This window comes from Canis aureus, chromosome 15 (genome assembly GCF_053574225.1).
Source record: "Canis aureus isolate CA01 chromosome 15, VMU_Caureus_v.1.0, whole genome shotgun sequence".
NCBI lineage: Eukaryota > Metazoa > Chordata > Mammalia > Carnivora > Canidae > Canis > Canis aureus.
Window position 1 is genome coordinate 29,242,005 of NC_135625.1, and position 26,784 is coordinate 29,268,788.

Consider the following 26,784-nt stretch of genomic DNA (forward strand, 5'->3'; position numbering starts at 1 on the left):
CACTTTAATTTGATTAGAAACAGTCATTTCTGGGGCCCTGGGTGGCTCTGTCAGTTAAGAATCTGCCGTTGGCTCAGGTCATGGTCCAAGGGTCCTGGGATCTGGCCTGCGTCCAGCTTCCTGCTCAGTGGGTAGTCTGCTTCTCCCTCTCCCTCTGCCTCTTCCCCCTCACTCCTGTGCTCTTGCTCTCTCTCGCTCTCTCTCTCTCTCTCTCAAATAAATTCATAAAATCTTTTTTTTTTAAGTCAGCTCTGTTTTCATTGGATTAGAGTTAGCATATCATTTTCTATCCTTTTTCTTTTAACTTGTATCTTTTTATTTAAAGTGTAGATTCCTTGTAGGTGCAATATAGTTGGATCTTATTTTTTTATCTAATTTGCCAGTTTTTACCTTTTGACTGGAGTATTCGCATTATTTCCATTCAATAGATATAGTTAGCTTCAGGTCTATCATCTTGCTATTTTTTTTTTTTTTTTACGATTTTATTTATTCATGAGAGAGACAGAGATTAGCTGAGATTTGTATGATGCCACTTGGTCATTGGCTTTTTTTTTTCTTTTTTTCTTGTTTTTTGTTTGTGTTTATTTTTCTGCTGGTTGGTTGCTCTAGTGCTTATAATAAACATCTTTCACTTATCATAGTTTACCTTCAAGTGATACCATAACACTTCAAAAAGGACCTTAGGAGAGTATACTTTAATTTTTCCTTCCCTGTGTTTAGAGGTCTATAATCATACATTTTATGTACTCAATTTACACATTTCACAATACATTGTTATTATTTTTGTTCAAATTGTTAATTATGTATTAAACAATTTAAATAATAAGAAAAGCATATTTATCAAAATAGTCGCCATTACAATTTATTTCTCTATATAAATTTATATTTCCATCTGACATCATCTACTTTTTTCCTAAGAACTCCATCTGACATCTCCTATAATGCAGATGGCTAGTAATTAACTATTCAAGTTTTTGCATCTGTAATTATCTTTTTTTCCCTTTTCTTCTGAAAAATATTTTCATTAGAGGGGCACCTGGGTGGCTTAAGAGGTTAATTATCTGACTTCAGCTCAAGTCATGATCTCAGAGTCCTGGGATCAAGCCCTGCAGCAGGATCCCCCCTCAACAGGGAATCTGCTTGTCCCTTTCCTCTGCCCCCCATTCATGCACTCTTTCCTCTGTCTCCCTGTCTCCCCTCTTCTCTCTCTCAAATAAATAAATAAATAAATAAATAAATAAATAAATAATCTTTAAAAAATATTTTTTCACTAAATACAGAGTTTTAGATTGTTCTGTTTGGGGTACATGTGTGGCGGTGTTACTGCAAATATTTCTATTTTAGGAAAATATTTTCTTATTTTATCTCTTGCATTATTTCTAACAGGAATCTTTTGCTCTCCTTATCTTTATTATTCTGTATACAATGGTATCTTTTATATATGATTACTTTTGTAATTTGCACTCTATCACTCATTTCCAACAATTTGAATGTTTTTGTTTGGTAGAGTTTTTATTATACCAAACATTTCTTAATATTTTTGTGTTTAGGATTTGTTGTTATGTGTGTATAGCTTTATTTCATTTATTAAAATTAGAAAATTTTATTCATTATTTCTTCAAATATTTTGTCCATCATCAGCCCCCTTCTCTTCTCCAAGAAAAGTATAGGAACCCACATAAAGTTGTTTAAAACATTACTAATGTTCTCTTCATTTTAAAAAATTCCATTCTTAGGGTGCCTGGATGGCTCAGTTGGTTATGTGTCTGCCTTCAGCTCAGGTCATGATCCCAGGGGTCTGGGATTAAGCCCCACTTATGACTGCCTGCTCAGCGGGGAGCTTGCTTCTCCCTCTCCCTCTGCCTGTAGCTCCCTCTGCTTGTGCTCTTGCTCTCTCTCTTTCTGTCAAATAAATAAATAAAATATTTTCTTCTTAATTCCACTCTCTTTTTATATTTTATTATGGATCACATTCACTTGCATACATATTTTTTGCAATGTCCAACCTACTGCTAATCCCATTTCATGTATTTTCATTTAATTGTAGTTTTCTTTGCTGGAATTTTGAGTTGGGTATTTTTGTCCATATCTCTAAATTTTGAGCATACAGCATACAATTATAATAAAGGTTTTATCATCCATTTCTGCAAAGTTAAACATTTTTGTCAATTCAGAGTCACTTCTGATTACTTAATATTTTCATTATGGGCCATGTTTTTGTGCTTTTTGTGGCTCATAGTCTTTTAATGTTTGATGGGAGGCATGGTACATTTCACTTTTTTTGATGCTGCAAACTATTTGATTTCTATAAATATTCTTGGACTTTGTTCTGAATGCAATTAATGGAAAATGAATTGATCCTTCAGGGTCCTGCATTTGAGGTTTCTTTGGCAGATCTGTGGCTTTGCTAGGTCTGTGGCTAATCATTCTGTATTATGAACTGTGATTCAAGATTTTCCTGAGTCCTCTACCGAAGCCGCATTATTTGTGATATTTGTATTTGTTTTTTTTTTTCAAATCTGGAGGGTACTAGTCTCACCCCGGTGGAAATGCCAGACAATATTTCCTCTATTTCTTTCTCTGACCTATGATAGTTTTCTTACATACTTGCAATGATATATAATCTACTGATTTTTTGAGGAAGGTCTTCTGAAGATCTCTAGAGTTCCTTTCTCTAAGTAGCTCCATTCTCTCTGATACTCTGTCCTGAAAGCTCTACCTGTCAGTCCCGCTGAGTCTCTGCTCCTTCTCCCAACTCAGGAAGTCTCTGGGTTCCACCTGAGTTGCTTGTCTCTGCACCACAGACTGGGAACTCCGTTAATGCAGTAATTTGTAGTACGTATGATCCTATCCATTTGTTTATGTCTCTTAGGCATTACTGTTCTTCATTCCCTGATGTCAAATGTTTTGAAAACCATACTTTTATATACTTTTTACATACTTTTGTCTTTTTTTGTTGTTATTTCAGATGAGAGGGTAAATCTGCTCTTGGATATTCCATCTTGCTCAGAAGCAGATTTTTTTTTTTATCATTTTGTTTATTTTCCTATCATTATAAGTTATGTCAACAGCCTTCATAAACCTTAGAAGTTAAAATGCAGCTGAGCTGTCAGGTAAGGTGTGACCAAAATGTGTGACACACTCACCCTCTGCTATTTATATAACACACTTTTTCATTCCAACTATGATTACACTACACTTCCAAAAGTAATTTCACTGTATTGACTAAGTTTATATCTCTTCACCAAAAAGGTTGTCCTTACTCTGGTCACATTCTTAATTCACATCAACAATCCTCCATCAGAGAATGCCTATAATAACATACGATAATCCAGATAGATACGGTTTAATCACCTAGAGTTTAACAAGATCATTTTCTTGCTCATCAGCATTGCATCTCCAGGTATACAATCTAAGAAAATATTAACTACTTAAATCCATCTGACATGGTTGCCTAACAAACAAAACATTCCCCCCACACACAAGTGTTGATAATTCTCCCTCCTTACATTATATTTTTCAAAGGACGTCTCTTTATTCCCATGTAAAATATATCTATTTTATTAATGTTTATTAAAAATTATCATTGTGTCATGCCAACCTGTCAGGATCCTTTAGAATTGTCATTCTGTTAAGTAGCTATCCAATTTTAGTGTCATGAGAAATTTTAATTAACATGGCATCACTGTATTCCTCAAAATGATTAATAAAATATGTTGTTCAGATAGGAATTTTCTTACTAAACTACAAGCGGTTACAACTTACCAGAATAATTGTAAGCAAATATGAACACATGTTAAAAAACCACATATTGAGTCAAACAAAAGCTAGACAAGTTTGAGTGCCTGCATTATTATATCCTCTCATTTTTTTAGATTATCATGAATCAAAAGATAATTTAAAAGTAGAGTACAATTATTATGTGAAAAGCAGTGGACAAACATTATAAAAAATGTGCATTTTCTTTAAGAAAAAATGTGCATTTTGTTCATGCTTATTGTATTTGCTAAAAATAAAAAAGTTTACAAGGAACAACGAAAATTGTTCCATTTAAGGGAAATGTCAGAAGAGGATTTATAGGGCAAGAGTAGAAATGAGACTCATCCTATATAACTTATGCTTTTTACTTTTGTATTATGTAAATGCATTACCTTGTCAAAAGAAAATGTGATTTATGAACAATAATGCAGAAGAAAAGATTTTGACAGCAAATTGGATATAGTCTCCTACTGAGAGATGTTCAAAAACAGTATCTCTTCTGCCAACATAACCACAAATAACATATGTAAAAAACTTATATGTAACTGCAGTAATTTTAAAAGGATGTTATCACTCCTTACAGTATATGCAGACATACACACCTATTGCATATGATTTTTAGTAAGTGTAAAGTATAGTCTCTGATGGAATACATCACTGATGTGTTGTATTTTATTAAATCCCTCTAGGTTTCCCTTAATTTAATTTGGAAAATGAAAATTGTATTCTAAATTCAAATATATACTCCATTAAGGCTATCTACTGGTCTTTTTTATAGTAATTCTTGTCTTAATAGCTAAATATATATTAGAAATACATGAAAACAATATTGAGAAACTAATGTACTGACATCAATTTCATGCTTATCTAATTAGTGAAGATGAAGACTTGGAAGAAAAGAACTATAGAATCAGATGAAATAGCTAATAGTATTAAATATAGGCTTAAATAGAATTCTTGAATAAAAGCTCAAACATGATATGCAATATATTCATAATTATTTTACTGTAAATTTTATTGAAGAATTCTTGAAGGTCACAAAATGTTTTAATATCCGAATGTGATATTGCTTTTCTAAAATATAAATGTTATGGAAAGAAATAGAGGTTTAGTTATAAAAAATAGCGTTCAATAACATCAAATTATATAGTAAGAAAAAAAATCAGAATGAGTAATAATTAGTGGTAGTTGTCAAGCAGACCACTAAGCGATAGAACAGTATTTTTTCCATATTATCATTTATTTTTCTTTAAATGCAAAAATTAATAAATGACAACATAATAATTTCCTAAATAAAAAGGTTATAAAATTATTTATTTTCTGTCTTTACAATAAAGTATTACCCAACTAGGATTTTTGGAGAAAATATTTTTACTAAATCAGTATGCTTCTAGTATGTTATGTATGTTGTTTGTTTTTAAAAGTCATTGATTATATGGCATTTTTTTGTGGGTCATAGAAATTTATATAAATATAAGCAATTTGTTTATACACAGTGTGATTCAAACCTAAAGGGTTTCTGCTTCTGATAGCCTTCCTTTGCTTAATTTATAGGCAAAGGGATCCGTATTATTTCAGATAAAATAACAGGACCATAATTAAGAAAAGTAACCCTACAGGATATGGAATCCAGCTATTACTGGCAAAAGGACCATAAGAAAAATATGTGTAAATGTTGATTCTAGAGTTTTTGGACATCTGAGGAATGATTAAGATTAATTTCTGAGGTAAAAACACTTGTGTGATGCTGTAGAAACCATTGATGGCTCCTTCTCTGTGGCCATTCTTCCTCTTCTATTTTAGAATACAACCTCAAGTGTTAGTTACCCATGTGACTACCCAGCTCAAGGCTACAGGCTTCTATTGCAGCCAGGTGTGCCTGAATTCTAGCCAAGTAGATGTAAGCGGAGATGACATGCACTGATTTCAGATAGTGTCTTGTTAAAAGAAATGAGTACATCTGAAACTAATATAACACTGTAGGTTAACTAATTGGAATTAAAATAGAATCTTAAAAATAAAGAAAGAAAGAAGAAGAAATGGGCCTGCCCTTCCTTTTGCCTTTCCTCTCTCTGGAATGAGACACATTAAAGCGACCTGAGCACCCATGTGGCTCTCCAGGATGGAAGCTGTCATTTGAAGGTGGTGGAGTAACAAAGTAGAAGAGGCCTGGATCCCTGACATCATCAGGTTTCCATTCTAACCACTGAGCACATACCATATATATATTATTAGAGCAAGAAACAGCCTAACCAGTGTTCTGATATACACGAATATCCAGAAGGAACTTTTGGGAAATGTACTTTCAACTCTTAGATCACTTCATTTAATACCTGCAATAAGTAAGTAATAAGAAAATAATCTGCCAGGCAATTCTTTTCAAGTATTATAATTATATTCCACTTAATTTCATCATCAAATTATTTATATCCTCTGAGTACCAAACAGCTGGCTTCAGGGAAAGACAGGTGGAGATATGTTGGGAAAATTAGACTAGTATTTAAAATGTGCTGCATGTTTCGTGACAATATTTTTCTTTCCTATTTAGCTGGATAATCCGATGACAGGCATTGCTTTTAATCAGAAAATACTTCAGAATTAAAAAAAATATACTAATGAATAGTAAAGGAAAATATGTAGAAAGTAATTAAGAAGCTTCAATTGGATGATAACAACGTAGGAAGTTAGTTTAAATGACTCAGTAAAATACACTGATTTAAATACCTCTTCTGAAAGAGATGGGCCCTGAAGAGACAACAGAGCCAAGCTTAAATCCAAAAAAGGAATAGATAATCGGGAAATAAGAAACTTAGAAATCCATTCCATGAATTACTTTTAACAAATTCAATTTTTAACAAATTCAAATTTTTTAGGGAAAAAGTAGATTTTTTTCCCTAAAGATTTTATTTATTTATTCATGAGAGACACAGAAAGAGAGAGGCAGAGACACAGACAGAGGGAGAAGTAGGCTCCACGCAGGGAGTCAATCCCGGGTCTCCAGGATCACACCCTGGACCAAAGGCAGGCACCAAACTGCTGAGTGACCCAGGGATCCTGGAAAAAAATAGATCTTAGAGAAATATTATTTTTTATCTGAAAATCCTGTTACCTTATTGAAACAACCAATTATGTATTTTATAAACCAGAAGATATATGAGTTGGTCAGGTGCTATTTCTGAGAGAAATATTTAATTGAAATATAACATTAATTTAAAGACTAAATCTTTATTCACTAAGTTTGCTTTTGTCATTTCTATGTGGAAAGAAAGCCTTTTAATGGCTCTATTCATTTCTCTTCATTCTTTTTCCTCTCTGTTCTTAGATTTTATAGATAGTATTTATTTTTAAAATTGCAAATTCTTTCTTCTGCTAGTTCAAATCTACTGTGGAGTGAATTTTTCATTCAACTATTGTACTGAGCTTCAGAATTTTCATTTGCTTCCTTTACAACTTCTATATCTGTATTGATATTCTCCATTTGATGAAATATTTTATAATACTTTTTTAAACACAGTTTCCTTTAGTTGTTTAGATGTGTGTATACAGGCTACTTTAAGTAGCCATTTGAAGTCCTCACCTGTTAAATGTGGCATGTGATCATTTTCACAAGCAGATTCTATTGCCTGATATTTCCCATCTATGGGTCAGACTTCTTTCTTTCTTTGCATGTCATAATTTTTGTGGAAAATTGGAAAGTTTAGGTAATGTAGTGTAGCAGTTCTGGGTTCTGGTCCTCCACCATCAACCTCGGGTCTTGTTATTATTATTTGCTTGCTCATTTCTTTGATAACTCACTAGATTATTTTTTTGAAGTCTATTCCTACCTTCTGTCCCTTCCCCTCCCCTTCAGTTTAAAGCTTGTGAAGTTCCTGAGATGGTACATCCTTCAATCTGCATACAGTCACCTAGAATAACTAGTTTTAGCATTGCACTCTGTCTCTTTCCCTGATTACACCCTGCTGATAAGCTGTACTAATTCCCGGTTAATTGCTATTGTTTTAAGTATTGTCCTGGAGCAGAAGTTGTTTCATGGACTATGGTTTAGCTTATGTCTCTGATAGTCTTTGGTCTCCTCTTAATTACATTTCACCACAGCTGTATTGTTTTTGAGAGTATCCTTAGGTTTGAACTTAATCCAACTCTGATGCAAATAAAGTCTTCTTTGGAAAGAGCTTCAGTTCTCTGTTTTATAGCCCATTTCTCTTCTTGGGCAAAAATCTCTGAACTACAACCGGAAGAAGGGACAATGGTAAATTGCTTTTTGAGTGGCACTCCTGCTTAGTAGCCAGGCATTTGGCAAAGCCAGGGATTGGATGTAGCTTCTAGGACTTGCTTCTCCTGACATGAAAACTCCAACCTGTGAAAGAACTAAAGGGAGGGCAATTTGGGCCCCTGTATTTTCACTACATCATGCTTAAGGAGGGCCTATATCCTATGAGTGGAGTTTGAGTGGAAGAAGTGAGCCCTCACCTCACAGCTGAACTTAGTAGGAATCTGTCCTCTGCATGTTATCTAGAGCATAGGATGGGAAATGCTGACACCCTCTCCCTCCTGGGAAAATACCTTAATTCTCCACCTGGGAGGTAGATGGAGAGGGAGCTTTGTGTTCTAGGCTATACCTACATAGAGTGGAATTTCGATCAGTTTGGCTGGGAGAGGGATAAAGTAAGTGGCTCATGATCCAAATGATATAGACTCTCTGTTTCTATTGAGTTTTAATAGATTTCTTGAATAGATGTTTCTTCATTTGCTATGTATCCTTAGAACTCTTTACTGAGAATTCAGATTGTTTATAAAATATTTTTTCAACAGTTTTCCGGGAGACCAGGTCTGCCAAGTTCCTGATATTGTAATTCCAGAAGCAGGATCTGAGATAAACCTTGGACTTGAGGGTTAAACTATTGCGGTGAATTGTGGCCCACTTGACCAAAAAAGGGATTAGTGAGGAAAAAATAAATTAGCAGTGTGTGATAATTAAGAGTTTTTATTGAGGTTAAACAAAGCTTTTCTGACATTTAAAAACAGTTAATTATGTAAATGTGAATTTCAGGGTAATAACTAAACTAATATTTAGTGCACATGTTACAAATTTTGGACTTGAACATGTGTACTTTACTTAAAGCCATGATCATGGAAGAGAACCTATAGGTGAATGGATATAAACAGTGAAAGATTTTCTTCAATTCTTTTATTTTTTCTTTGTTCTGGAGACATTTCACACACACACACACACACACACAAATACATTTTAAGAGTCATTAGTCTGACCTCTGGAGCGTGTAAATATTTACAGAATAGGAAGAAAAGGGGAAAACAGATGTAGACTGGAAAAGCATGACTAGTGAGCTAAAAGAAAGCCAAGGAAAGTGTATTTTCTCAAATCTTAATCTTCCTGTACCTCTGATATCTGATCTGTGACTGTTTCCTTTTTCTGGGAAATAGTCCTTTGTAATTTTCTTAAACTGAATCTGTTGGTGATTAGTTCTTTCATTTTTTGTTAGTCTGAAATATCTTCTGGCCTCCAATCTTAGATGATAATTTTGTTAGACTTAAAATCCTAGGTTGGCATTTAAGTTTTTGTTATTTTTTTCTTTTTTTCCCATAACATTGAAGATATTTTTTATGTGTTGAATCATGCATCCTGCCAAAAAAAAAAAAAAAAATCATATACAAAGTGCTAACCCCTAGTATCTCAGAATGTGATCTTACTTGAAGATAGGATCTTATTTGGAGATAAAGATAGTCAAGTTAAAATGAGGTCATTAGGGTGGACCATCAGATATGATTGGTGTTCTTATAAAAAGGAGAAATTTGGGCAGAAAGATACACGTAGAGGGGAGATGAAATACATGGAGAAGATGTCCATCTTGTAAATGAGCCAAGGAGAGAGACCTAGAACAGATCCTTCCCTTACAGCCGCAGAAGGAAGCAACTCTGCCAAATCTTGATTTCAGACTTCTAGCCTCCAGAACTGTAAAGCAATAAGCTTCTGTTTTTCAAGCTACCCAATGTGTGGGGCTTTGGCAGCCCTGACAAACCAATAAATATTTTATTGTTCTCTGTCAGTTTTGTATTTAGAGGTGAACACTGGATTAAGTATTATAAATTCCTACTTATTTGGGAACAGACTTGGTGAGTTCACCTTCATTGGCCAAGAAAATAAAGTGATGTGCTACTTCTAAATGAAAGTACTCAGTGTTCCATATCCTTTTTTCTTGTTACCAAAGCTTTGGAGGCAAGTGTTGATATGGAGCCTTCATTTGGGTCCCTGAGTGGTTACTGTGATTATAGCATCTTGCTGAATCTTGCTAGAAATGAGCATGAACAAGAAACAGACCTTTGGTGGGCTAAGGCACTCTAATTTGAGGAATTGTCTTATCAGATTATAAACTAGATCTTCCTTTCAGATAGAAGAGCTTTAATCCAAGTACCCCAATTTCATCATTTTTCCAGAAACCCAAGTATGATGCTTCATGGGGATCAGAAATAATACTTTTCAATGCAAGCAATCCTAAGAATTCCACATAATTATAAAAATATGCATTAGCTATAACAAATCAATAATGCACAATTGCCTAACAATATCTAAAATGATCAATTATAATAAAAATTGTATTTTATACTGGATTTCTTAAATTGTTTATCTTGAAGTTTATTCTTCTTTAGTGCTCAGTTAACTGATTTATAACACAAAACACATGTTACCATTAAAGGAAATTCAGAGACAATCTACCTAATACTAAGAGGAATATGAAGAAAAAGAGGAATATGAAATAATTGTTATGAAAACTATCAATAAGTACACCTCAAATAGTCTTACTATTATTAGCATGCAGGGACTCCTGGGTGGCTCAATTGGTTAAGTGTCTGACTTTGGCTCAGGTCATAATCTCTGGGTCCTAAGACTGAGCCCATGTTGGGCTCCCTGCTTAGTGGAGGGTCTACTTGTCCCTCTCTCTCTCACTCTGCCTCTGCCCGGCTCATACTCTCTTTCTCTCTCTCAAACAAATAAATAAAATCTTTTTTAAAAAGTTTAGCAGGTAGTATAAATAAATATGCTAGAGCCACTCTGTAAAGAAGGAGATTACTTGTTCATAACATTTTCAAGGATACAATTCTTTGTCTAGAATGGTTTCTGTGTAAGTTCTCTTACATTAAAATAGTAAGTACATGAAAGTGACTTTTGCTGATATTCAGGTGATAAATTGTCAAAGTCAGATGTTTTTGAGAACAAAGATAATCTTGAAATTTGGCAAAAAATATATACTTAGTTGGTACCATGAGATTACCTTATTAGTTGAATACATCTGCAAATTTATACTGCCACAAGTAAACAAGTTATACTGCATATAATTTAGGGACAATTTGCATAAAATATATCAGAAAACTGTGCACCAATTCATTTTTTATGCTTGTGTTGATGTGTAGCGTGGATACACTTGTTAATTATTTGAAAAAAAAATGCATGTTAGAAAGGAAAAAAAAAAAAAAGTACTAAGGAGTTTCATGAAACTACCCTGATAGATGTGTTAAAATGTCACAGAAGACCAGGGCAAGCTGACAAGAAAGAAGGAAAAACTCTGAGAAGTTAACTTGTTGTTCTTATGAAAGAAACATATGTTAAAAAGTAATAGGCTACAATGGAAAAAACTTTAGTTCAGTATTATCAAGGAATGGCTTTGAAACTCTCATGTCCTTCAGTATATTATATTATATCATTTTAGATATTTTTTTTTTTTAAAGGATTCTGCCCTTTATTTTTTTTTTATTTATTTATGATAGTCACAGAGAGAGAGAGAGAGAGAGAGAGGCAGAGACACAGGCAGAGGGAGAAGCAGGCTCCATGCACCGGGAGCCCGACGTGGGATTCGATCCCGGGTCTCCAGGATCGCGCCCTGGGCCAAAGGCAGGCGCCAAACCACTGCGCCACCCAGGGATCCCCATTTTAGATATTTTTAATGTCTGCTGAAAAGTTAAGCAGTGAGAGATTACCAGAGAACATTTTCTTCTCTCTTTCTTATAAAAGCAACTTACCGCAAATATAGTTGTAAGCAGTCTTTTCTCATTATTTAAGTATTCACTGATTCTACTCATAAGAATAATTCTATCAGATAGTATTTTTTTCACTGCATGCAGCATGCCTTTTTTTGTTTCTAGTTTTCATTTATAAAATAAAAGAAAATGAATGATTTTGATACACAAAAAATGTTAGATAATAATATTTTACTCGTCAATTTTGTGCCATCCACAGTTATGAAATCCTATAATTTCATGTTTGCATAGTATACCAAAAAAAAAACCAGAATATTATGCATATGCTGTTTGACTGGTCCCCTTAAACAAAATAAAAAGTCAAAGATGTAAACTTTCACTTCTCATAGATAACGAAGTCAACAAAAGTGGGATAAAGAAACATATTTTACTTGATCCTGTCAAAATTCATAGTGACTAGGCCCAGGAGAAAAAACTATAGTAATTTATGAAATGGCTGGCTAGGTAGTCATACCAGCATAATGATAATGATAAATTAATTAATAATATTGTCATATTATTATAAATCACCAAAAGACTAAACTATACAGGTGTAAAAGATTATATTTATACCTTTAAGGCTAGTTTTGGCATTGTCTAAGAAGAAATTTAGTTTGCTCAATGCAAAGGCTATATAAGAAATTTGCCTCAGGATATTATGGCATCCCTCCCCACAAAGTCCTAGAGCATTTTCTTTTCCTTTTAATTACATCCGAATGATGTATGTGTGTGTGAGGGGGGGGCGTTGGTCAGTTTGTTAGAGGTGGAAGATATCTAACTTCTGTTTAATAAGATAAGAATGAGAGGGAGAGAGAGAAGGATCTATGGAAACAAAGAAGAAAATACAGAGAGTGAAAACAATGCAAAAAGAAATCAATTCAGAATTTATATCCTCCTCACCTTCAGTGAGGTAGATGAGTAATTTATTGATTCATATAATAAGCAAGGCCAGGGCTACATTACTTTGTTTCTGATTGGATCTGGCCATTTAAGCAGTAGTTTCAGATGTGTCTCTATGTTCTTCTCACTCTCCTTCCAACTTTTCCCCCCTTTTCACTGATGGACTAAATTCTCAGACAAATTTTTTCCATGTAGGGGTATAGCTAGCCTTAAAAGCTTAAGTTTTTATCACACCCAGTGCCCATGATCTGAAAAGTAGAATGTGCCTCTTTTTCAAAATGTAGAGTGAAAATCAGAGGTATGTTTGAGTAATGTGCTTGTGTATGAATCCATTGCTTTGGCCAGAGAGAATAATATCCCTAGGAGAACAGAACCACTTCCAGACAAAAAGTCAGCCCCACATGCCCCCAAGTTCTGGCTGTGGGGAGTATATATTATCAGTAAGTGTGTGTATGTGTGTGTTTAATCCAAGACATGTAAAACTAAGAAAAATGTTTGAAGGATACATATAAGTAATAAAGTTACATGAGAATAATAAAGACTCACTTCAGGATAATGGTGACATGCAGAGCTCCCTAAGGATGAAGGGACATGTGATTAAGAAGAGAATGTGCTGAAGGCTGGTGTTGGTAATGATAACTATTTCTTCAGCCAGGTGGTAGGTAACATCATGTACACAACTGTTACATGTATAAGCTTTTCATAATTTTTTTTAAAAAGGAAGATGGAGATCAATAGTGTGTGATCAGCCATTAGAAATGACAAATACCCGGGGATCCCTGGGTGGCGCAGCGGTTTGGCGCCTGCCTTTGGCCCAGGGCGCGATCCTGGAGACCCGGGATCGAATCCCACATCGGGCTCCCAGTGCATGGAGCCTGCTTCTCCCTCTGCCTGTGTTTCTGCCTCTCTCTCTCTCTGTGTGTGTGTGTGACTATCATCAATAAATAAAAAATAAAAAAATAAAGAAATGACAAATACCCACCATTTGCTTCAACGTGGATGGAACTGGAGGGTATTATGCTGAGTGAAGTAAGTCAATCGGAGAAGGACAAACATTGTATGTTCTCATTTATTTGGGGAATATAAATAATACTGAAAGGGAATATAAGGGAAGGGAGAAGAAGTGTGTGGGAAATATCAGAAAGGGAGACAGAACATGAAGACTCCTAACTCTGGGAAACGAACTAGGGGTGGTGGAAGGGGAGGAGGGCAGAGGGTGGGAGTGAATGGGTGATGGGCACTGTGGGGGGCACTTGACGGGATGAGCACTGGGTGTTATTCTGTATGTTGGCAAATTGAACACCAATAAAAAATAAATTTATTATAAAAAAATAGTGTGTGATCATAGCTGTGGTATAGATGGGCAAGGGAGTGACAAAGGAAGCATAAAAGCACAAATGGTGGAAAGCAGTGGAATTCAGTTTAAAAACAAACTTTTTTAAAAAAAAGTTTTTATTTAAATTCCAGGTAGTTAACGTACAGTATAATATTAGTTTCAGGTGTACAATATAGTGATTCAATAGTTCCATACAACACCAGGCGTCCACCACAAGTACACTCCTTAATCCCCATCCCCTATTTTACTCATCCCTCCACCCTCTTCCCTCTGGCAACCATAAATTTGTTCTCTACATTAAGAGTCTGTTACATGGCTTGCCTCCCTCTCTCCCTTCCCTCCTCCTTTTTGCTCATTTGTTTTGTAAAAACAAACTTGGATTGAAGAATAACTGTGTACAGGGCACTGATCTAGACACAGAATGGTAGGAAGACCCAGGTAGGGATATAAGGGTGAATGTAACCTCAGGGTTCATAGAGCTGAGCTACCTTATTTGCTGAAGAAAGAATGGTTACTCCTCCGATTCTGAAACAGAAATTAGTCCCTCTGGTTGGGGGTAGGTTGTAGAGGTGGGATGTGGGTGTGCTAATCTCTGACAGGATCCAGTGGAGATTGCAATTGCCAAAGGCTCAGGATCCCTAGTTTCAAGATAAATCTCCCAGCCCCGCCCCTGTGACTTTCCCTCATTTTGCTTCTCCTTCTCTCCCTAAGTACACTAAGAGTACACTTGCCACATGAGAGTTTTTAATGACATACACAGTGTAAAATAAAATAAATATAATGCTTGTTTGTATTTATATGTCAGGAAAGCAGATTCTTTGGTTTCAGCTTCTTTGGTTTTTGTTTTTTGGAGCTGATGATAATTCTAAAACGGGAATTTCAGAACTCTAAATTTAGTTCACTGTATTGACTCTTGTTTTTGTTTTTCTTGTGGGAGTTTCTAATCTTTTAATAATTCCCTTCTTCAAGACCTTGAAAATATTGACAATATGTAAAATCAGAGTTATATTGGAAGAAAGATCCATCATGATATGCTTGAGGAAAACACACCAGAGATAATTAGACATATCCATTTTGATCTTTGCCTTGTTTTCTTTAAATTAGGACTAAATAGTACCAAGAGGCCCCATGGAAATATATTGTTTGAGCCCCTGTAGAGATTTTTATTGAAGAAAATTTTCCAATTCATGTGTTTGACTGATGAAATGTAGAAAATGCAAAGACAGTAGATAAATTACTGGAGCCTCTCTATTTGTCAGCAAATATGCCTTTGGCTACTGAATATGACTATAAGAAATGTGAATGCTCCAAAAAGGCAATGGAGCCATCTCTGAGGAGAATAAGAAATTAGCTTTGTTGTGGCTTTGTTTGTTTTTAAAGAATATATACAGAACATTAAATGAACTAGAGAAAATATTTGGATATATATTGAATACTTCAACCCTTTTGTGGAAACTATGATTTTACTTTCATGTTTTCTCTCTTTTTCCTTCCAATTCTCTTTACTTATTTTATCCCTGACTGCTCTCCATTTGATTTTGAAGTGCTAACATAAGTTTCTCAGATATATATATATATATATATATATATATATTTTTTTTTTAATTCATGACAGACGCAGAGATAGAGAGAGGTAGAGACACAAGCAGAGGGAGAAGAGGGCTCCATGCAGGGTGCCTGACATGGGACTCGATCCTGGGTCTCCAGGATCACACCCTGGGCCGAAGGTGGTGCCAAACCACTGGGCCACTGGGGCTGCCCATTTTTCAGATATTCTTAAGGAAGCATTTAGTCTTGAGACTTTAGTTAAGAAGTTAGTGTTTGAGATGACTAGTAAAATATAGAACTGTCCAGATAACCCTATTTCCCACAATCTATTGGCTAAGATCAAAGCTCCTTATCCACAGTCATCAGGCATATTGCTTTTCTGCAACTCTGGAAGCATTGCTGGTGGAGAAAAAATGAAACTTAGTATTTACTGCCGCTCTGAACAACTGGATCCTAAGTTGGCTTAGCTTAGCAAATATATGGAGGTAGGAACATGAAAAACAAATAAGACAACACAAAACGTTATGACATAGTAACTTCAATTTCATATAGCCTAATGTATTAACTTTAAATATAAATATCCACAACAATGCAGTATGTGTCTAATTATCTGCATTTACTGGTTGTTCTTTGTAGAAAAGCAACATACAGAAGCATAATATATTCGGTTATTTCCTGATTCAAAATATTTACTGTCAATGTATTGCGAATTGCTTGCAGTTTTGCCTTCTGAAATTTTACTAATTGGTTGAAAAAAGTGTAGTCTGCAGTATTAATTTATATATCTATTTTTAATTGAATGTTTCTGCATGTATTTATATATGGCCTAGATGCACATTTTTTTTTAATTCCAGGTGTGCATATATTGTCTTACTTGCTTATTTGCTTTTGCTTACTTGAATTTAATGAATTAATATTTCAACTAACTTTACCATATCTGGGTACTCTACTTATATTTCTACTAGTTTATGTGACATACAATATAGCATATTTATGTTAGTAAAGTATTTTCCATATAATGGCATTAAATGTTATGTCAAGAAAGTCTTATAAATTTGTGACCATACACAGCATGTGTGTGGATATATATATTTTATATATATATTATATATGGATAGATAGATGATAGATAGATAGATAGATAGATAGATCTTTTTTTTTTTTTTTTTTTTTAATTTATGATAGTCACAGAGAGAGAGAGAGAGGCGCAGAGACACAGGCAGAGGGAGAAGCAGGCTCCATGCACCGGGAGCCCGACGTGGGATTCGATCCCGGGTCTCCAGGATCACGCCCTGGGCCAAAGGCAGGCGCCAAACCGCTGCGCCACCCAGGGATCCCCAGATAGATAGATCTGATGCACTTCAGTGTTGTTAAAGTCACTAATCTACCTTGTGGATCAATTCACCCAATATAATATATTTGAAGTATAACTATAGCTAAAGATAGCGATGTAATGCACATGTTAACAGGCTTTATATATATAATGTCTAGAATATCCTTCAGGCAGTTCGGATTTAGTGTATGTCTGAGTGCCTTGAAGATTGAGACATAGAGGCCTTCAAATTTAGAAGTCACAATTATCAACACATCCAGCCCCAAGTGGTTTTTTGAACATCACTCAGTTGGGTTACTATGGTTTAAAGATTAAAAGCACGATACAGGAAGGTTAGATCATGATTAGCAGAAGACATACTCAACTGAATACAGGCTGTTGAAATAATGCTTGGCAGATCAAACACAATGACTGTCACCAAGGACAATAGGTTCTTCCATGGTTTGTTCAATATTGCCATTAAATTTCATAAGAAAGACGCTTTGCTTTACAATATATATATATAACAGATGTTAAAGTACAATTCATGCTGTTTTGATCTTGACAGCCTGCAAGGTTAGCTAAGTTTTATCTTAGCATTGTCATAGTTGAAACTTTTAAAATTTTCTATGTGGACCTGAAAACAGGTAGTTTCTTATAGTAGGAGAAAAATATACATTTTGTTTTCAGAGAAGTTGTCCCACATATTATTAGGGATTATAATTAATATTTCCTCTTACATGCCTCTCAGAAGCTATGATAGTGGGAAAGTGTAAGATATTAAAGCCCATGGGCTAGGACTGGGAGCAGGGCTGTGGTGGGTTGAAGGCCTAAGAAAGGGACAGGAAGTTTATATCTCGTATTCATTCACCTATCTAGCTTCTTACCTAAGTACCCCTAGAAATCAGACCCAATTTTAAATTTGGAGGATATTTTGGAATACAAAGAGGATCTCATGTTTTGAATTCCTGGGTCATATATCTAAAAAATAGTGGTAATATATTGTCACAGTCTGCTCGGGCTGCTCTGCTAAAATACAATAGTCTCGGTGGTTTAAACAAAAGAAATTTATTTCTCACAGCTCTACATGCTGGGAATTCCAATTGCAAGGCACTAACATATCCAGCGTCTGGTTGAGAGGCTGCTTCCTGGCCTGTACATAGCTGGCTTCTCACTGTGTCCTCACTTGACAGATTGCAGAGAGAGAAAAGGCAGACTTTATAAGGTCACTAATCCATCCATGAGGGCTCTGCCCTCCTGACCTAATCCCCTCTCAAAGATGGCCTTTCCTAATACCATCACATGGTGAGCTTGAATTTCAACATATGAGTTTTTGGCAGACACAAACATTCAGTCCATAGCATATGTAAAGTAAATGAAAAGATATATGCACAAGTGTGATGTGCCTGGGTCCCTGACCAGGCTGAATTGTATCTGATGAGAGTTTCTGATGTAGCTAGCAAGGAGAGATGCTCCAGATCTTTACAGGAGGGGGAGATGTAGCATATGCCAAACATGTTATGCCAAAAGAAATAAATTGGAAATATGGAAAAAGCAATTCCTCACCCTCTGACCAGTTTGATCTTCTGTCGAAGCCTTCAAACTCACAAATTAATCATGTTTTCCAAATATGAAAGCTGCCTTTGTGATTTTCAGATGGATTAATATGCAAAATTGTCCAATAAATCAGAAACAGATTTCCAATTTTGTAATGTAACTAAATTTATTTAATGCTATATTTTAATAAATCAAGAAAATTATTGATGAGAAGATACATTTGGGAGCACTAAATATATAGATATATTTGCAAGATTGGCTGTTAACATGTATTCACATTCAGCGATAGTAAAGGTGGAACAATCTTCAATAGTAGTATATACGAAATGTAGAGTAGCTAAAGATTCATAATTGAGTAATGCTCTCCAAGTACCTTGTGATGCAGCGACCATGGGCACTATTGTTTGCTTGCAGAGAGAACATGGGAGTCATTGGGTCCACAGGTATTGATTGAACATCCAGTGTGTGCCAGGTATAATGCCAAGTTTTCAAGCTACAACCAAGAACAAAGCAGATATCATCTCTCTTTGTGTATATGCAAAGTTTTTGTTTTTTTTCTTATTGTTGTTGTTGTTTTTAACTAGCTAAACCTACAAACTTTGTTAGGACTATGTCACGTATTTAGAGGTCAGATGTATGCCCAATCTCCTAGCCCAGCAAACTATCAAATTAGCCCACAGCAAAAGGTAACACTTTAAAAATATTAATTCAGATGTAAAACGTACTGCAGACATAAAATAACTAGGTAATCCATGTATTTCTCCTCTGTTTCTAAAGAAAAAAGATACATGTTTATGGTTTCCTGCATACCAGTTTCACTTTTAAACCTTTCCTCTGACCATAGGAGCTGATGCTGTGGAAGCTCAGTGTAAAAGATTTGAAGTGAGAGCGAGTGAAGATGGCAGGGTGCTGTTCTCTGCAGATGAAGATGAGATTACCATTGGGGCTGAAAAGCTGAAAGTTACAGGTACTGTAGTTTGAGGTCTTGGAACATTGTTTACATCTTCAAAGAACATGCATCTGAACAAGAGCTGTGTTGTAAGATGTGTGATCCCCATGCGTAAAGTCAAGTTCACATAATAACATGATCTCACACTATTTGATTTCTCAGTGGTCTTCAAATAGAAGGCACGGGTTGTGGCAGCAGAAGACAATGTAAAAACTGGCCTTAGTGACATAAAAGTAAAGCTGTGTGTCCTAGGTGGTGGTAGGATAGACGGAGGAAAGTGGGTCAGGAGAGTGGAAGAAAAAGTGGGGTGCAGACAGTGAGAAAAGCTGATTAAAGGTAATGGACGAATACAATTCAGGGGTATCATTTAAATGCAAATATGAAGAAGATATGCAAAAGACGAACTAAGATGTAGATATCAACTATAGAATGAAGTGAGGGGAAAGTTATAAGTAAATTAAATTATTTTCTTTAGGGTTTGTAATTCTCAAAAGTATATACATCAAAAAATAGTGCTGTCCACATATTATTTAGAAGTTATTGAAGTCATTATTCTAATATTAGGGCTATTAAAGTCAATCACCAACTGAAATTAAAAAGCAAAAACAAAAGCAGAAATCAAAAAGCAAGGCTGAGAGCAGGGAAGGATTTTATGAAGACTATTTTAAGCACAATCTCTTTGAATGACTTGATTTGCAATCATAATACATATTATTTTAAGAACATAGTTTAAAAATACTCAAGGGGCCTACATTAAAAAAAATGAGATAAGCTTGACCTAGTGTTTCCCAAATTTGAGTTTGGGAACAGCTCATGGGATATCTATCCTATCAATTAAGTCTTCCTGAGCCTAGTGCAGTCAGAACAGTTAGCATGGAAATTGGCCTCTGCTCTTCGTCTGTTTGGGTTGAATCCTGCCTCCATCATTCCATAGTTAAATAAACTCTATGCCTCCAATTTTCCTTCATCTAAATGATTGAAATGATAATGATAACTTTAGTGCTCAAATTATATCAGTGTATGTATGTGTGCACAACTATGTGTACCTGTGTGTGTTTAGAATATCTTAGAACATAATGACATTGGAATAGTTAGTTCTTTTTATTTATTAGTAAAGATGATATTAATCTTGCTAATGTTACAAACCTGAGGGCTTGTGTGTATTTCAAGAAAGTTGAATGGTAATGAAATTCAGCAAAGATAGTTACTTTTTTTTTGAGAGACAAAGAGCGTGGGTTGGGGGCGGGAGGTGGTGGGAGTAAAAAGAACATCTTAAGCAAACTCCACACCCAACACCGAGCCCTATGCAGGGCTCAATCAATCTCATGACCCTGAGATTATGAGCCAAAATCAAGAATCAGATGCTTAACCAACTGAACCACTCAGGTGCCTCTCAAAAAGATAATTAAACGGGGATCCTCACTGGGCTTCCCTGGCCCCCTACTACTGCTCCTACTGTCTCCCATGGGTTCCTTTTTCTCATGGGATGTTCTGCTGAGTAGTTGGAGCCTGAACCATTGGGTTGGTGTTTGGAGTGTTCCCCATTACTGCCCAACTGCCTCATCTCCCTTTCTTTCTTCAGACTCCTTGGAAACGTCAGTAAAGGAAGTCTCACTGAAGGCAGAAATTGACCTTCCTAAGCCCCCATTTTGGGGGGCTGGGAACAAAACAAAAAGCATGATGGTTCTTGTTGACACAGAGCACAGACAAATAGGAAATGACATGGATTTAGTGCCGGTTGGTGCAAAGGCAAGGAACCCAGGTAGAAATACACTCCAGGTGATTAAGCTGATGTGATTTCAATATTTAACAATCTTTGAACTTTGGTAGTGCCTACTGGTTATCAGCTTCAATCCTGAGATAGCTTTTAGGATGTTACATGTTTATCTAAAAATTATTTTATCCATATTCGGATATTCCCATTGAGTACTTTGCATTCATAAGTGACAGGAAATTCTAGAGCTCTTGACAGTTTTTATGAACTCATGAAATGTTAACTTTCTCTGATCTTATGTTGATTTGTCTCTTAACAGTTGCAGTGAAGTGCTGTCTTCACAAAATTAGACCCATTAACTAGTTTCCAACTTTTTCTTTGAGTGGCATGGATAGTCGTGTTTATTTTCCTCTTTTTCTTGGTAGACTGGTCGCCATCCTTGGATTGTTAACTGGAATTATTAAGTTATTAAGTTATAAAGTCAGCAGAGAATGTGGTCCCCCCCAAATCTGAGTTTTTCTGCTTTTCAATGAACTGTCTCCAGGTAGTATCTCTGCTAACTTAATCTTTCTCCCTTTCTGTGTATGTGTACATGTGACGTATGCATGGCATCTATGTGTGTATATATATATGTATATATATATGTATATGGATGTATCGACAGATAAATACATATGTCTCATTCTGGTTCTCTTTATCCATTTCCTTCCATCTCAAACTTATGCACATAGCTATGAGTTTACTCTTCATACTACTTTTGATTGATTTTTATTATTCAGTTATCCTAGAAAATTAATCAGTTTTATAGTAGAGATCTGTACCATATGGTTCCAGAAGATTGTAAATAATAAAATAATTTTGAGGTCATAACTGCAGAATCCAGGCCAAAATTTTTGTGAAGGTTTTGAATCATAACACTTAAGATGAGAGAATGAGAGGGTCTGTAACCAGTAACCCCAATTTCTAACCTGATGTGGATATAGAAGAGGCTCCACATTATTAACAAAGAAATACAAAGTTGGGGAGTATTTTAATTTGATCAGAATTCCCCTCCTCCCTGACCCCATTGCATTTCTTTTTCTCACGGAAGAGTCCATATACCCACAGACACACATAGACATAAACATACACACATACACACACACCCTCTCAAATTCTTGCTAGGTCCTTTCTCCTTTAGCAGAATATCAAATATTTACCTTATGGTAGCTTTATCCCTTCCTGCGACACTTCTAAAATAGAGAAAAATAAAGATATCAAAGGCAAATATAATTTAGAATTTCACATACTTAGAGGAAAAAATTGTGTATAGCATCGCATACAATTTAAATGCCCTGGGATTGATTAGAAACTCACATATACTTTAAAGCAGTGCTTGAATCATTTGACAAATAACACTACAAAGAGACACTGACTCCAGGGTGCTTCATATAAATTAGGTAGCTGTGCTGACAAGACTTCAAAGTTACATGTGACAAGAGATCTGGGTGAGGTTGATTCTAGAATTTTAAATTTGAGGCACAAAATTTTCTATTTAACCAATATCCATTGGAATTACAATTGACTCTCTCTGCCTTTATGCTTTATGAGCAATGGCATTTCATACATGGACGTTTCTTTCAGGGTAACAGAAATGGATGAATTTATTTAGACCATGTGTCTATATCCCTGAGGCAAAATTACTTATGACTAAAATTATTCATAGATCTGGCATAGCTCAGGATATTTACATTTACTCTACTTCAAAAATAGCAGGAATTTACCTGATATGTGCAAATACTCCTAGCGTGCACAACGATAGAAGCAAAATCACAAATGGTTACGAGTACACCAACATGCCTCATTACCCCATCATCCTGATAAGCAATCATATGCTTAAAATTTGTAATATTTTACTCTCAGTATTACTTGAGTTGCTCAGTAATCATTTGCTTAAATCTTAATTTGAAGCTACTTATTTGACCTCTCTACATCACTACATATATTGGAGTGTTGCACATTAGATCACATATGCACACTTGAAAACTTTCTTTTCATTAAAATTGGTCAAAGAGATTGCTTACTGCAGTTACCTTTTGAGACCTAATACTAGCCTAAGATATTACTTACTGCAATTATCTTTTGAGACCAGGTAAACAAATAAAAGATATAAACCTTTACACTTAGAAGACTCTTAAATTTAGTGCTTTCAGGCAGAATCAATCAACTGCAATTTGTACTTTCATTTGTATTCCAAGTAGTATGTTAAGTTAGAAAACAAAGTGTCAGTCCAACTCCTTTGACTTTAGAAAGTGAAAAACTTTAGCCATATAGAACACCTTCATGTTAAATTTGATGCTATTAGCTGGACTTAGACCCCTCTGTTTTTGGTTATGAGAGAAAAGAAGAGAAACAGCTAAATGTATAAGGAGAAAGGATATCTCCTCTTTTTTTTTTTTTTTTTTTCAGGCAGTCAAAATTAAAGCTGGCAATCTGAAAGAAGAATGAGACCCAACCCTGCATCCACGCTATACCCTAATGTTTTCTTGAAAGCCAGGACTGTATCAATCTTTTGTCCCTATTCTAATTGAATGATTGGAAAGATAGACAAGCTCCAATGCTTGTTTGACAACAGAAGAAAGGCTTTTCTGAAGAGCTGTCTTTTAAATGAAACACCATGCTTCTGGGTTGAAATCAATATTTCCTGGTTTGTTTTTATTAGTTAGTCTTCCTACATCCTTGTTCTTGTCTGTTAAATTGGCATACTGTGTGGAGGTCAGCTTGGGAATCAAGCTTTCTATTACGTAGGACTATTGTTCCTTCAAGCTGTCTGAATGCCAAGAATGTGGTAATGTGCAGCTGACAGGACAGAGCTGCTTAGTTTGAAAAGCACCTTAAAAAATGTGATTATACCAGGTGCTGAGAAAAGTGATGTTCAATCACTTAATTTTCTCAGGTGTAGCATTTCAAGATCCTGGACTTGGGTAAATCACTCAACTCTGTTTTCTAGTTGCTTTTTTTTTTTTTTTTTTTTTTAAGTTACTGAGGATACAGATTTTTTTTTTTTAAGATTTTATTTGTTTAATCATGAGAGACACAGAGAGTCAGACATAGGTAGAGGGAAAAACAGGCTTCCTGTGGGGAGCCTGATTTGGGACTGGATCCCAGGATCCTGGGGTCGAGACCTGAGTCGAAGGCAGATGCTCAACCACTGAGCCAACCAGGGGCCCGAGGATACAGATTTTAGAGATGCTACAGATAAGTACAACTCTTTCCCTTCAAATCTCCAGGTAGCAAGAGGATTTCAGAGTTCAAAGTATAGAAATAATGAACCATGCCATTCTCAAACAATATGGTATTGGCTCCAAGCACCTTATTGACATGACTTACTGTATTTTTCTGAACCCTCATTTAAATGTTTCCTACATTTTAATTGAAGTAAAATTTATTGAAAATATAATTGCATAATAGAAATCTGAAGAAAGTTGTAAAAGAGGACTTTATAAAGGTTGAATTGGGGGCTCAGATCAACAACTCTGTGTATTGGTTTTAAAACTTTCCACTGAAGTTTAAATTTCTTCTTATAGCTATGGGCCTTAAATCCACAAAATATCTCAAAGATATACTTTATCCTGCCACTGTGTAAATGAATAGTCTGGTTTCTTATATATTGTGATGACATTCACAAAATACATTACTTATAGAAAATGGTCTACTAGAATTGCTTGCAGTTTCATTGTTTCTTTGCTGGCTGTCAATCAGGAGCTGATATTTACTCCTAAAGGTGACCCATATTCCTTCTCATGCTTTCCAAGTGTCCTGTCTCCGGGAACACTGGGTGAATCCCTCTTGTGATTCAAATCCGTCTAACTTTCCCTCCTGTTGTATCTCTCTAATTTCTTTTTTTCTGCCTACAGCTAGAGAAAGATTATCTGCTTTTAATAGCTCATATGATTACATTTGCCTATTACATTACCCAGATACCTGGATAATCCAGGATAATCTCCTATTTTAAGGTCGTTGATTAGTAACCCTAATTACATCTGTAAAATCCCTTTTGTCATGTAACACATTCAGTCTGCAAGGTTTAGGATGTGAACATCATTGGTAGGGGGAGTCTTTACTCTGTCTGCCGTATTATGCAAATTATTGAATCTCTCTAAGCCTTTTTTTCTTTTTATGCTAAATTTTCATTTCAGTGTTATGCAGCTGCATAAGTATAAATATTTGTCCAATATACAATTATGACATCCATAGGGAATGTCTTAGAGAAAATAAGACTTCAGATATTTTATTGCTTTATTACTAGATTCAAACAAACTTTCAAGCCAGTAAATCTATAGTTAGGAGTATTACCAAGAAGCACATTTTACAAGAACAGGAGACTGACCACATACAACACAGGAGAATTTCTACCAGCTGAATGGAGAGATTACAGATTATATGAACGCAACCTGAAGTACTCGTACTTATCCAAAATGCAAAAATACATTTGGCAAAAATGATAATGATACTATACAAAATATACATAAAATATTATTTGTAAACAAGTAGGTAGTGGTGCTTTGAAGGAAAGTAGACAGTTTAAAAGTGAAGGCTGCAAACCTGACTGGTCTTGATGTCTGAATGCAAAAGGTTTGGGTTATGACAGCCTCCTGCACAGATATGAATTATAAATATTGAAACCACTTTTGAATCTCTAAACTTTTTTTTTCTTCTTCAAAGGAGCCTTATTTGAAACACCTACCACACTGGATTTTGGTGAAGGTAAAAGATATATATGAAAATCACTTAGGACCAATCCTGATGTGAATTTGATATTTAATAAATAACACTTTCTCCTTATTTACTTAATATTTTTAAAATAAATACACAAAAAAAAAGACATCAGACAGTGGATGAAGAAAAAAAAAGAAAGGTGAAAATACATGAAGCAAAAGTCGTATATTCAATATAAGAAATGGGAAAATGTATACCTTACTGGATATTTAGAGATATTTGAAGTCTTTCTGAGAAAATGTTTTAAAAAAAAAAGGATAGAAGAAGATGAATATGTAATACTAATTGTATTCTCAAAATGTCCATTTCTCTCATTTAAACTTACAGACATAGGCAGGCTCTATGAGACATCCAGTGATACAGGTTCCTTAGAAATTACATATCTAGGCAGCCCCGGTGGCTCAGCGGTTTAGTGTTGCCTTCAGCCCAGGGTGTGATCCTGGAGACCAGAGATTGAGTCCCACATTGAGTGCCACATCAGGTTCCCTGCATGGAGCCTGCTTCTCCTTCTGCCTGTGTCTCTGCCTCTCTCTCTCTGTGTCTCTCATGAATAAATAAAATCTTTAAAAAAAAAAATTACACATCTACATGCCTCTAGTTCACTATGTTGCCCTTGTCCATAAATTTTCAAGCTGCCCCAGCCCCATACCATCATCTCTGCATTCCAGCACGGAGGAAGTGAGAAAAAGAGGAATCAGAAGGAAAAAACTTTTCTTCAAATATCAAATCACTTATATATTAAATTGAGCCAAAATTTAGTCACATGCTTATATGTAAGGCTCTGCTAAGGTTAGTGGAGAAGTGTTAGCACTCACAGGGCTATGTTCTATGTTAAAATTTTGGGTTGGGGGGATCCCTGGGTGGCGCAGCGGTTTGGCGCCTGCCTTTGGCCCAGAGTGCGATCCTGGAGACTCAGGATC

At 35.4% G+C, this 26,784-nt stretch overlaps 1 protein-coding gene across 1 annotated transcript in view; it reads left to right on the top strand.

Moving 5' to 3' along the window:
• The window catches only part of SGCZ (sarcoglycan zeta), a 461,347-nt gene that overhangs the window by 376,643 nt on the left and 57,920 nt on the right, over nt 1-26,784 (top strand). Inside the window, exon 4 of the mRNA XM_077848954.1 lies at nt 19,288-19,410. Coding sequence (XP_077705080.1) covers nt 19,288-19,410 — 123 coding nt within the window. The remainder of the gene's footprint in view (nt 1-19,287; nt 19,411-26,784) is intronic.